The 13,517-nt window shown below is 47.3% G+C and overlaps 1 protein-coding gene across 1 annotated transcript; it reads right to left on the reverse strand.

Annotated features, from left to right (window-relative positions):
• Positions 1 to 6,702: 6,702 nt before the first annotated feature.
• Positions 6,703 to 10,618, reverse strand: LOC139405739 (urotensin-2 receptor-like). Its single transcript, XM_071148162.1, has 2 exons — positions 10,339 to 10,618; positions 6,703 to 8,705 (listed from the first exon to the last, which is right to left on the reverse strand). The coding sequence occupies exon 2, from the start codon at positions 8,604 to 8,606 to the stop codon at positions 7,455 to 7,457; it is 1,152 nt and encodes a 383-aa protein (XP_071004263.1). The 5' UTR covers positions 8,607 to 8,705; positions 10,339 to 10,618; the 3' UTR covers positions 6,703 to 7,454.
• Positions 10,619 to 13,517: the final 2,899 nt, after the last annotated feature.

The following is a 13,517-nucleotide window of genomic DNA, read 5'->3' on the forward strand; positions in this document are numbered from 1 at the left end:
CAGAGCTTGAAGAATATTGAAAAGAATAATGGGCAAATGTTGTACAATCCAGGAATGCAAAGCTCTTAGAGACTTACCCAGTTAGACTCACAGCTGTAATCACTGACAAACGTTCTTCTACAAAGTATTTTCTCAGGAGTGTGAATACTTATCTAAATGAGATTTCTGTATTTCATTTTCAATAAATTAGCAAAAATGTCTAAAAACATGTTTTCACTTTGTCAAAATTAGGCATTGTGTGTAGATGGGTGAATGAAAACAATCTATTTAACCCATTTTGAATTCAGGTTGTAACACAACAAAATGTGGAATAAGTCAAGGGTATGATTACTTTGCCCTGTGATTCTCAGAGCATGCTCTTCATATAGCCTATAGTATAGGGTATGGATCATTTGATGGAGAACACACTAGGCAGACTCTATTGCACGCCCAGCAGAGAATCAGGTATGAGGGGCAGCATTGGGCACACATCGAGATATAATAAGCAACTCATTCTCAAACACGGAGCAATATGACATTTAATTGATTACAAATGACATGCCCCTCCCCTGAACTAAATAAAACAAATATTAAACCCTCCCCTTGAAAAAGTACAACCATCCCCGATTTTCCTCTGGGTAACAATTGTGTACATTTCAACCACTACCTTATGTCCTTGAATGCCACATGATTTGAATGGACAGAGGAAAAGCATAATTAATCAGTAATGTAATATTAGACAGGCCTTTTACCTTCTGCAATTAATTTAAAGCCCTACTTGATGGATCTGTGTTGACCCTGAACCATTCATCTAAAGGAGAATATCTGAGGGACTGGGATGGATAAAGTGCCCTTCTGTCTCTGTTTCTTTAACTCTGGAGTTAATGGTCACATCATAAAGAAGACAGAACCATAGTATGGTGATATAACTGATATAAATTGATATTTCTATTATATAATAGGATGTTACGACTAAACGTTGTATTGAATCAAATAATGTCAATTATTACATACAGTGCATTCAGAAAGTATTCAGACCCCTTGACTTTTCGACATTTTGTTATGTTACAGCCCTTCTCTAAAATGGATGAAATAAAAAAAATCCTCTTGAATCTACACACAATACCCCATAACTACAAAGCGAAAACAAGTCAAATGTTTGCAAATGTATTACAAATGTATTACAAATAAAAAACAAAAGTATTCAGACCCATTGCTATGAGACTCAAAATTGAACTCGGATGCATCCTGTTTCCATTGATCGTCCTTGAGATGTTTCTACAACTTGATTGGAGTCCACCTGTGGTAAATTCAATTGATGGGACATGATTTGAAAAGGCACACACCTGTCTATATAAGGTCCCACAGTTGACAGTGCATGTCAGAGCAAAATCCAAGCCATGAGGTCGAAGGATTTGCCCATAGAGCTCCAAGACAGGATTCTGTCGAGGCACAGATCTGGGGAAGACCAAATGTCTGCAGTGTTGAAGGTCCCCAAGAACACAGTGGCCTCCATCATTCTTAAATGGAACAAGTTTAGAGTAAGCTTAGAGTAGAGCTGGCCGTCTGGCCAAACTGAGCAATCTGGGGAGAAGGGCCTTGGTCAGGGAGGTGACCAAGAACCCAATGGTCACTCTGACAGAGCTCCAGAGTTCCTCTGTGGAGATGGGAGAACCTTCCAGAAGGACAACCATCTCTGCAGCACTCCACCAATCAGGCCTTTATAGTAGAGTGGCCAGAAGGAAGCCACTCCTCAGTAAAATGAACATGACAGCCCATTTGGAGTTTGCCAAAAAGGTACCTAAAGACTCAGAACATGAGTCACTGGTCTGATGAAACCAATATTGAACTCTTTGGCCTGAATGCTTAGCGTCACATCTGGAGGAAACCTGGCACCATCCCTACGATGAAGCATCGTGGTGGCAGCATCATGCTTTGGGGGTGTTTTTCAGTGGCAGGGACTGGGAGACTAGTCAGGATTGAGGGAAATATGAACGGAGCAAAGTACAGAGAGATCCTTGGTGAAAACCTGCTCCAGAGCACTCAGGACCTCAGACTGGGGCGAAGGTTCACCTTCCAACAGGACAGCGACCCTAAGCACACAGCCAAGAAAACGCCGGAGTGGCTTTGGGTCAAGTCTCTGAATGTCCTTGAGTGGCCCAGCCAGAGACCGGACTTGAACCCGATCCAACATCTCTGGAGAGACCTGACAATAGCTGTGCAGCGACGCTCCTCATCCAACCTGATAGAGCTTGAGAGGATCTGCAGAAAATAATGTAAGAAACTATCAAAATAAAGGTGTACCAAGCTTTTAGCGTCATACCCAAGAAGACTCAAGGCTGTAATCTCTTCCAAAGGTGCTTCAACAAGTACTGAGTAAAGAGTCTGAATACTTATGTAAATGTATATATATTTTTTTTAATAATAAATTGGCAAAAATGTATAAAAAATGGGGTATTGTGTGTAGATTGAAGATTTTTACATTTATCAATTTTAGAATAAGGATATAACGTAATAAAATGTGTAAAAAGTCAAGGGGTCTGAATACTTTCCGAATGCACTGTATACACTGCTCAAAAAAATAAAGGGAACACTTAAACAACACAATGTAACTCCAAGTCAATCACACTTCTGTGAAATCAAACTGTCCACTTAGGAAGCAACACTGATTGACAATAAATTTCACATGCTGTTGTGCAAATGGAATAGACAACAGGTGGAAATTATAGGCAATTAGCAAGACACCCCCAATAAGTGGGGGGTGGTTCTGCAGGTGGTGACCACAGACCACTTCTCAGTTCCTATGCTTCCTGGCTGATGTTTAGGTCACTTTTGAATGCTGGCGGTGCTTTCACTCTAGTGGTAGCATGAGACGGAGTCTACAACCCACACAAGTGGCTCAGGTAGTGCAGCTCATCCAGGATGGCACATCAATGCGAGCTGTGGCAAGAAGGTTTGTTGTGTCTGTCAGCGTAGTGTCCAGAGCATGGAGGCGCTACCAGGAGACAGACCAGTACATCAGGAGACGTGGAGGAGGCCGTAGGAGGGCAACAACCCAGCAGCAGGACCGCTACCTCCGCCTTTGTGCAAGGAGGAGCAGGAGGAGCACTGCCAGAGCCCTGCAAAATGACCTCCAGCAGGCCACAAATGTGCATGTGTCTGCTCAAACGGTCAGAAACAGACTCCATGAGGGTGGTATGAGGGCCCGACGTCCACAGGTGGGGGTTGTGCTTACTGCAGGACGTTTGACATTTGCCAGAGAACACCAAGATTGGCAAATTCGCCACTGGCGCCCTGTGCTCTTCACAGATGAAAGCAGGTTCACACTGAGCACATGTGACAGACGTGACAAAGTCTGGAGACGCCGTGGAGAACGTTGCCTGCAACATCCTCCAGCATGACCGGTTTGGCGGTGGGTCAGTCATGGTGTGGGGTGGCATTTCTTTGGGGGGCCGCACAGCCCTCCATGTGCTCGCCAGAGGTAGCCTGACTGCCATTAGGTACCGAGATGAGATCCTCAGACCCCTTGTGAGACCATATGCTGGTGCGGTTGGCCCTGGGTTCCTCCTAATGCAAGACAATGCTAGACCTCATGTGGCTGGAGTGTGTCAGCAGTTCCTGCAAGAGGAAGGCATTGATGCTATGGACTGGCCCGTCCGTTCCCCAGACCTGAATCCAATTGAGCACATCTGGGACATCATGTCTCGCTCCATCCACCAACACCACGTTGCACCACAGACTGTCCAGGAGTTGGCGGATGCTTTAGTCCAGGTCTGGGAGGAGATCCCTCAGGAGACCATCCGCCACCTCATCAGGAGCATGCCCAGGCGTTGTAGGGAGGTCATACAGGCACATGGAGGCCACACACACTACTGAGCCTCATTTTGACTTGTTTTAAGGACATTACATCAAAGTTGGATCCGCCTGGTTTTCCACTTTAATTTTGAGTGTGACTCCAAATCCAGACCTCCATGGGTTGATAAATGTGATTTCCATTGATCATTTTTGTGTGATTTTTGTGTGATTTTTTTTTTTTTTGGAGGGGGGGGGGGGGGGGGGGGGGGCGTTACTGTCACGGATCCCTCCGGAACTTTCATTACACACACCTGTCCCCTATTCCCACTGATTAGCAGCGTGACATGCATCAACAAGTCCATTGTTCTTCTCCCCTCTCTTAAATGCACCCATGCAATACTTCTAAACAAACTCCTTCACATATGTACACCTCCACCACCCAGCCCCTATCCCTCCCACCACCCAACCCCCTATCCCTCCCACCACCCAACCCCCTATCCCTCCCACCACCCAACCCCCTATCCCTCCCACCACCCAGCCCCCTATCCCTCCCACCACCCAGCCCCCTATCCCTCCCACCACCCAACCCCCTATCCCTCCCACCACCCAACCCCCTATCCCTCCCACCACCCAGCCCCCTATCCCTCCCACCACCCAACCCCCTATCCCTCCCACCACCCAACCCCCTATCCCTCCCACCACCCAACCCCCTATCCCTCCCACCACCCAACCCCTATCCCTCCCACCACCCAACCCCCTATCCCTCCCACGACCCAGCCCCCTATCCCTCCCACCACCCAACCCTCTATCCCTCCCACCACCCAGCCCCCTATCCCTCCCACCACCCAGCCCCCTATCCCTCCCAATACCCAACCCCCTATCCCTCCCACCACCCAACCCCCTAACCCCCTATCCCTCCCACCACCCAGCCCCTAACCCTCCACCACCCAGCCCCTATCCCTCACCACCCAGCCCCTATCCCTCCCACCACCCAGCCCCTATCCCTCCCACCACCCACCACCCAACCCCCTACCCCTCCCACCCTCCTACCACCCAGCCCCTATCCCTCCCACCACCCAACCCCCTATCCCTCCCACCACCCAACCCCCTATCCCTCCCACCACCCAACCCCCTATCCCTCCCACCACCCAGCCCCCTATCCCTCCCACCACCCAGCCCCCTATCCCTCCCACCACCCAACCCCCTATCCCTCCCACCACCCAACCCCCTATCCCTCCCACCACCCAGCCCCCTATCCCTCCCACCACCCAACCCCCTATCCCTCCCACCACCCAACCCCCTATCCCTCCCACCACCCAACCCCCTATCCCTCCCACCACCCAACCCCTATCCCTCCCACCACCCAACCCCCTATCCCTCCCACGACCCAGCCCCCTACCCTCCCACCACCCAACCCTCTATCCCTCCCACCACCCAGCCCCCTATCCCTCCCACCACCCAGCCCCCTATCCCTCCCAATACCCAACCCCCTATCCCTCCCACCACCCAAACCCCTAACCCCCTATCCCTCCCACCACCCAGCCCCTAACCCTCCACCACCCAGCCCCTATCCCTCACCACCCAGCCCCTATCCCTCCCACCACCGAGCCCCTATCCCTCCCAACCCCCACCGCCCAACCCCCTACCCCTCCCACCACCCGGACCCTAACCCTCCCACCACCCAACCCCCTATCCCTCCTACCACCCAGACCCTAACCCTCCCACCACCCAGCCCCTATCCCCCCACCCAGCCCCCTATCCCCCCCAACCTCACTCCTCTCTGTCAAACAACAATATTTGCTCATCTGCATCAAAGAGCCACAGGGTTTTGTTGGGTGTACAGTACAGTCAGTGTTTGAGTCAGACACAGACAGACACGCCGTTGCTACAAGGAGACACAGAGAGAGACTGCCCAACGAACACACACAGGGAAGGGGAAGACCTGAGAGACTCACAGACACGCTGACACAGACACACAAATACAAGTATGAGTGCAAACTCAAATCCAGGGATTTTTCCACTCAGCACTTTCTTCTTGGCCTTTCCTTCTCTGCTTTTTTCTTTTTTTCTGTCGCTCCTTCTTCTCGCCTTCTGTCCCTCCTTCCCTCTACATCTCTTTGCTCACTCTCTCTGGCCATCCCTCTTTTTCTCACTGTCCTTCCCTCTACATCTCTTTGTCTCTCTCTCTCTGGCCATACTGTCTCTTTTCTGGCCATCCCTCTTTTTCTCACTGTCTCTCTCTCTCTGGCCATCCCTCTTTTTCTCACTGTCTCTCTCTCTCTGGCCATCCCTCTTTTTCTCACTGGCCATCCCTCTTTTTCTCACTGTCTCTCTCTCTCTCTCCATCCCTCTTTTTCTCACTGGCCATCCCTCTTTTTCTCACTGTCTCTCTCTCTCTGGCCATCCCTCTTTTTCTCACTGTCTCTCTCTCTCTCTGGCCATCCCTCTTTTTCTCACTGTCTCTCTCTCTCTGGCCATCCCTCTTTTTCTCACTGTCTCTCTCTCTCTCTGGCCATCCCTCTTTCTCTCACTGTCTCTCGCTCTCTGGCCATCCCTCTTTTTCTCACTGTCTCTCTCTCTCTCTGGCCATCCCTCTTTTTCTCACTGTCTCTCTCTCTCTCTGGCCATCCCTCTTTTTCTCACTGTCTCTCTCTCTCTGGCCATCCCTCTTTTTCTCACTGTCTCTCTCTCTCTCTGGCCATCCCTCTTTTTCTCACTGTCTCTCTCTCTCTCTGGCCATCCCTCTTTTTCTCACTGTCTCTCTCTCTGGCCATCTCTCTTTCTCTCCCCTCGTCTGCTATTGTCATAAATACCATAAAACGGTGGGTATGAGATCTGTATTTTCAGTTATGTTGTGTTCTTTTCTGAGGGGTCAAGAGGAACACATCCTCTCCTCTAGGGAACAAAAAACCCGTGACATAGACTCTAGTATATAAAGCATGTTTTTATTTGATATATTATATCATATTATACACACCAAACTGGATATAAATACAGGCGTCATCATCACCATGCAAAGCATTGCAGAGTTCATTACAAAATAAAAGTCCAAACCCAACATGCAGGTATTGCTAATAAAAAAAGGTCTGACTTTAGGGGTGCATATCAAACGTTAAGGGTCTGTGACACGAGGTCCTCTCTACCCCCTCAAACATCAGTCTCTGTGTCAATAAACATCTTTTTAAAGAAACATATCCAAATATGTCATGGCCAGTGACAATCAGTTGCTGTTCAAAAGCAAAACCTTTTCTGTCCTTCCAGACTGATAGAAGTGCGTTGTCATTTTACTGTAAATGCACAGTTCCACTAAAGCCCCCTAAATGATAACAGAACACACAAACGCTGCTTCCCTGTTGTCATACTCCACTCATGGCCCGTATGTGGATGTATTTTTGTGAATTCATACAATCAATGAGATATTTCTCAAGTTTTGAAGCTTTGGTATTTTCGCTCAGCCCGTCACATTTTTAATCTCCAAATAGGAAGTATGGTCCAGTCACATCCGTGCATACAAAGTGCTGTCTTTAATATAGTCCTTATGAAGTAACAATCACACAGTGAAATGCCCTTTGATATTTCCGGTGGGAGACGGGGGTGTTTGAATCGGACAGTTTGTAAGCAGCCCCCCACCAGCCCCCAGAGCAGTCTATTATACCGGACTGTCTGTGTTGTCACGAACACTACTGCGGACTGCTCTTGCGGCAGAGCTGATTCGCTGACGTTGGTGTCTGCCTGTTTTTCCGTCGTTTCCCCCCTGTGAGCAGCGTGTAGAAGAATGGGTTCACGCAAGAGTTCCCGTACGTCAGCCCCGTTAGGATCCGGTTCACCGTCACCTGGGTACCCACCGGTACTGTCCGCAGCATGTCGGGCCGGAATAGCGGCAGCAGCTGCCACACCCAGAAGGGCAAGAAACAGGCCCAGAAGGCCAGAACTATCCCCAGGATGAGGAGCAGGACCTTGGGCCTAGGGGCCCGCGGAGGGTAGGACGTGCTACCCCCACTACCACTGGCCCAGGGCTGGGTCTGGGACACCCAGTAGAGACGGCCCAGAGTAGCATACAGCGCCCCGATGGCCAGCCCCGGCCCTATCATACTGGTACAGAACAGCACGCTCATATACACTTTGGAGCTCTGCTCGTCCCAGGCAGGGACACACAGCTGTCCGTCGTCTCCGTCCTCCAGGTGGAGGGTGATCATCATGGGCAGGCTGAGGGCCACCGCCAGGCCCCAGGCCAGGGCCACACGGAGCAACCCAGAGGAGGGGGAGGACGAGGTGGCCAGGGGGTTGGCCACAGCCCGATAGCGGTCCAGACTCATGGCGGTGAGGGTGTAGATGGAGGCGTGCAGGGTGATCAGGTCCAGGCTGAAGAGGAGGCGACAGCCCAGCTCCCCAAACGCCCAGTCAGCCGCCAGGCTGTCGTACACGATGAAGGGAGCCGTGAAGAGGTAGAGGAGGTCCGCCAGAGCTAGACTCAGCACCTGGAGATGGAGGGAGGTGGAGGAAGAGGAGGTGGGAGAGGAGGAAGGGGAGAGGGAGGGGGGAGAGGAGGAGAGGCAGGATGGTAACGGTACTCCTCTCCCTCCTAAACAGCAGCTAGAACACCCTCGCCTCCTTCTGCCTCTCCTGCGTCTGATGAGGAGACCCATGGTGTAGAGGTTCCCCCCAATGCCCAGGAGAGCCAGGAGGGACAGGAGGGAGCAGAAGAGAGCGGTTGAGGCCAGGCTGGGGGAAGGAGAGATGTATGGAGAGGCGGAGGGGAAGGAGGAGTTGGGGATGAAGGGGGAGGTGTATAATGGAGAAGGTGAGGGAGACAGGGAGCTAGAGAAATCCATACTTTTTAGTTGAGACTTCTGAAATGGTGATGGTGTGGAGGTTAGCTGGGTTTATATAAATGTCAGAGGGAGAGGAACTATTATTTTGATTCCACTTGGCTGGATGGGAGGGTTTTGGTGGTGGACAATGGTAAGAGTGTGGGGCGTAGACATAGGAGATGAAAGGGAAATGGGAGAGGAGAAAGTTATATGTATTAGCATTGAAACACAGAAAATGGCCTTCTGAAAAGCATCTACAGCATTTAATGATTTGACATATGGATGAATGTTCTGGCAATGTATTGTATGTGTGTAGTAGTCCCAGTAACAGAGGCATTTTAGAAAGGCAAAGTCGTTGTATTGGCAAAGCTTCAATTCTAGATACGTTTATGGTGCTTTTTTTCACACTGGCTTTTCTGTGTAGGGGTGTAGAGCCAGTTGTAGATCATACATTTACTGATGAACCCCCTGCACTCCTGTTAAGGTCGCACCGCTGGTTGTGGGCAACAATTTCACCGCGCGCCTCATGAAGCTGACCATGAGGCAAGTAAGCTGACGCGTTTTTCGGCCCTTTCCAGATTTATGTCTACGTGCACATTTGCGCACCGGGGGCACGAGAATGCAGAGACTCCGGAGTCAAGCTGTCACCACATGTTTAACTTAACAGAACATATTCCTCACCAGTTTATGAAATTCCATCGGCTTGCTACACCGCTGTGGCTGAGGATAGGAAGAGCAAGGCAGGAGACAGAGAGAACCCATGTTGTTGGCAATAAAATATCATGTTTTGTTTGACAATCGGTGATTTATTAGGGCATAAAATGAGGGTTGAAACCCACTGTTTCATTAAACAAAACATTGCGATATCTACATTAGGCTAATTATAATAAGTTAATAATGGTTATAAACACATAAGTATAGACTTGTTTGCAACATGGTTTCCTATAGGCGAATCCAAATAACCTATCCAACCTAACTTATAGCTTTCGGCGTAGTGGTAATTGTAGCGATTGTTATTGTACGCGGTAACGTCAAAGCAGATCGAGGGGTAAAGCTAGAGTGCAGAAAAAAAGCCTATGACACATGTTGGCTCCGCCAGTACGGGGGTTAAGAGCTACTGTTGAACTGTGGAGGGCCTGCCGAACTCCCGCTGTGGCACATGCCCCACGGGTTTAATGTGCCCCCTAAAATAACATATCTGTTAATATCTCTAACAAATTGACATTTCATTCAGACTGTTGCATTTTTCCTGGAGGTTTCATTCCTTAGATTGTTACTTAGATATTTAATATTTTTCCCAAATTTTTCTTTCTAAAAATATTAGGCCAAGGCTACCACATCATAATCTAAAACGGTTAGGCTATGTCTTCTAAATGTAGGTGACAGGTATTATTTTGTGAAAATATTTGTGCCAGCTCCAAATACAACGTTTTGTCAGAGAATATAAATGAGGTTTGAATTTAATAAAAATGTTGACAAACAGGCCTCGGCCTACGGTAAACACAGTGACATAAACATAACTGAAAAGACTGACTGAAGAGTAGAGTAGGCCTAATGATGACTTGTTAATTATTGATAATAATCATTTAGGCTAAATGGTCAGATGAATAGGTAGTGTATCCACCCAGCATTAGACAATTCTTCCACAGAAGTGTATATCCAAGACCAGAGCTCTTTATTACAGACTGCTCTAGCCAAGACAACAAATACACCTTTTTAAAGTAGGCTATATAATCTGTTAAGTTGTCTTTACCTTATTCAATCCAATTCCGGTAGTTGCAAATAACATCATCATCCATTTAATGTGTCTGAATGTCCGATTCAGTTTCCATTCAAAATCCACAGAGGCCTATAGTTGGTCCAGTTTTTGTCTATAGAAAAAATAGATATCCTCAATTCTTTATTATTCGTTGTCAGACAGGTGATGGTTGTTGGATCTGAAGCTGTTCCACCTAACTTTGTGCCTCGCTATGCTATGTTTCCTCTCCTCTCCCTCCTCATAGTGTGGCTCTCGACCCCTCGGCCCAGTCTCTGGTGTGTCTACGAGTCCACGGGAGGGGAAGGAGGAGAAACAGACACGCTCACAGGGTAGAGGGAGAGAATGATAGAGAGAGAGAGAGAGAGAGGTCTTTCACCCATCACTCATATATTAGTGGCACATAGAGTTCCATACTTTGGCTGAACATTTGTTGTGGTTTGTTTTATTTATTGTATTGGACATCTGGTTATATTAGTCAGTTATTAAAGGTCGTGGTTAAAGTAACTATTATAGCTGTCATTCATGCAGCCTATAATCAAGTCCGTACAGTAAATGGTTATTGTCAAATGGTGAAAGTTTGGACACTCTTCAAGCTTCCCTAATGCATATCTAGATCATATTTATTCTATTCTAAATTGAAATGATGAATAGATTTGGAAATGTAACATTGCTTGCTTGACTGAGTGTGTCTTTCAATACTTTAGGTTCATATGAAGTGTTCTGTATTTACAGCCTCATATAACACTTCATATTATGGTCAACATAACAGGCTCCGTTACACTTGACTTGGGCTTTCTTGTGTTACTATGTGCGTTTTTAGATGAGTTGTATTTGCTGTAAAGAAAAGGTGGGGGTTGAACAGTGTTGTTGCATGATCATTCTTGTGAAAATTCAATATTTTTGAGCCAGGTCCAGATAAACGTCTTGGAAAGATTTCCCCACAAAATTCAAGTATTTGACCATAAATGGTATCTCAAAATCAGACTGCAGTACATTGCAGATGCCAATGAGTCAGGGATGTATTACCATGATGTCTAAATGTTAAAAGTTCTCCATAAAGTATATCATTATAGATTTGTATCAGCTGGATGCTTTGGTCTCAGCTGTGATTCCAAGAGGAGGGATAAGTTGGGGATCTGGCATTCGGATGAGATGACTCAGCAAAGAGATTACTGTTGGAGGGTAAAACTAATACAAACCTTTCAATTAAGAGATCAAGAACATCCCTTTTAAAGCCAAATAAATATTTATCTAATGAACCCTTTACTGAAATAAAAAGCTAGTTTATTTTATATAGGATGTTATGTTACTACAAATACTTAAATGTCCCATAGGGCGGCGCACAATTGGCCCTGCGTCGCCTGGGTTAAGGGAGTGTTAGACCTTCATTGTAAATAAGACCTTCATTGTAAATAAGAATTTGTTCTTAATTAACTGACTTTCCTAGTTAAATAAAGGTTAAATAAAATGTTTTTTTTTAAATACAGTATCTGGCTCCCTCATAGCCTAGGCCAAGACATACTAATACTATTCACTGTGAATCAGTGAATCACTTTGAAATGAAATATTTCTCCTGCCAGTGCAATAAACAGTAGGCTTAATTACTTTATAACAACATGACACAGAAATGAACAACACAAGAACAAAACCAATGGTGAGTACACTAGACTAGAGTACAATACATATTGTACAAACATTGCTGCTATGAATTAACTAAATTGTACATTCTTCATTACAGACATTACGTTACTAGGGTTTACTGAACATGCACCTTCCAGTAAGAGTCACGATGACGCACGAGAATAGTCTTTCAGTGAAATTTACACTCGTGTGTTTCTTTAATTACAAAGTCAATCACTCAATTGGGGCTGAATAAGATAAGGTAAAGGGTGGCAGGCAGCCTAGCGGTTAGAGAGTTGTGTGAGTAACGGAAAGGTTGCTGGTTCGAATCACAGTGCCAACAAGGTGGGGAAATTATGTTGATGTGCCCTTCAGCAAGGCACTTAACCCTAATTGCTCCTGTAAGTCGCTCTGGATAAGAGCGTCTGTTAAATGATTCAAATGTAAAAATGTAACTTTATCGACCCCAAAAGGAATCAATCCTCAATTGCACCAGCCAATCCAACAGACAGAACTACAATCAGCAACGTTCTGCCGCAACATACTGTAAATTGAATGAGTATCTAGATTACACAAACACACTGGTCTTGATATGCGTGTTAGTTCCAGTATCTTCCAGTAAAAATGTGTGACTCATGAGGCTTTCCAGTGAAACAGACCAGAACAGGACAGGAGGCAGACGGACAGACGTGCTGACACACCAGTGAGACGTCGTTATTTGCTGTCATTTCGGGGAGCGCTGCAATAACTAACGCACTTCAACTACAGCCCAATGTCAATACTACACACACAGACACTCTCTCTCTCACACACACACACACACACACACACACACACACACACACACACACACACACACACACACACACACACACACACACACACACACACACACAGCTTTATATGGTGGTGGGATGTCTGAATTCTGAATTACAGTAAGGCAGCCAGTGCCTCTAACAACATATGTCCATGTCAGAAACAAGTTCAAATAGCAATGATTTGGTCATTAAGCATAGAAGAAACTTCTAACTCACATTCAGGCTTGTGCCCGGGAATTAAAACCACCATCTTGGGTCTGCCAGCACCACTATGCCCCTAGCAACTCAGCCACATTGACCTGGTTGTGTGTGGTACTTATTGAGTATTAACCTGTGCACTGTACGCCTCTTAGCATGATTACTGTATGTGATACCAATGCTGAGGTCTGGTCTTGATGTCCCATACATGTGTTAGCAAGACCGACTGAGACAGATCGTAAAGACGAGAAGTAGAGAGAGGGAGGGTGGAGGGACATACCTAGCCCCGCAGGGTGTGAGGAATTTGAACAAATACCTGGCACGGGCATGCCAAAGAAGGAGGAGAGGGTTAGGGGGAGAGGGGCTGGGGGGGAGAAGCTGGAGGGAGAGGGGCTAGGGGCGGGAGAAGCTGGAGGGAGAGGGGCTAGGGGCGGGAGAAGCTGGAGGGAGAGGGGCTAGGGGCGGGAGAACCTGGAGGGAAAGGGGCTAGGGGCAGGAGAAGCTGGAGGGAGAGGGGCTAGGAGGGAGAGGGTCTAG

Source organism: Oncorhynchus clarkii, chromosome 3 (assembly GCF_045791955.1).
Source record: "Oncorhynchus clarkii lewisi isolate Uvic-CL-2024 chromosome 3, UVic_Ocla_1.0, whole genome shotgun sequence".
Classification (NCBI taxonomy): domain Eukaryota; kingdom Metazoa; phylum Chordata; class Actinopteri; order Salmoniformes; family Salmonidae; genus Oncorhynchus; species Oncorhynchus clarkii.

Coding starts and splice junctions, on each gene's coding strand:
- LOC139405739 (XM_071148162.1), bottom strand. CDS start 8,606: ATGGATTTCTCTAGCTCCCTGTCTCCCTCACCTTCTCCATTATACACC.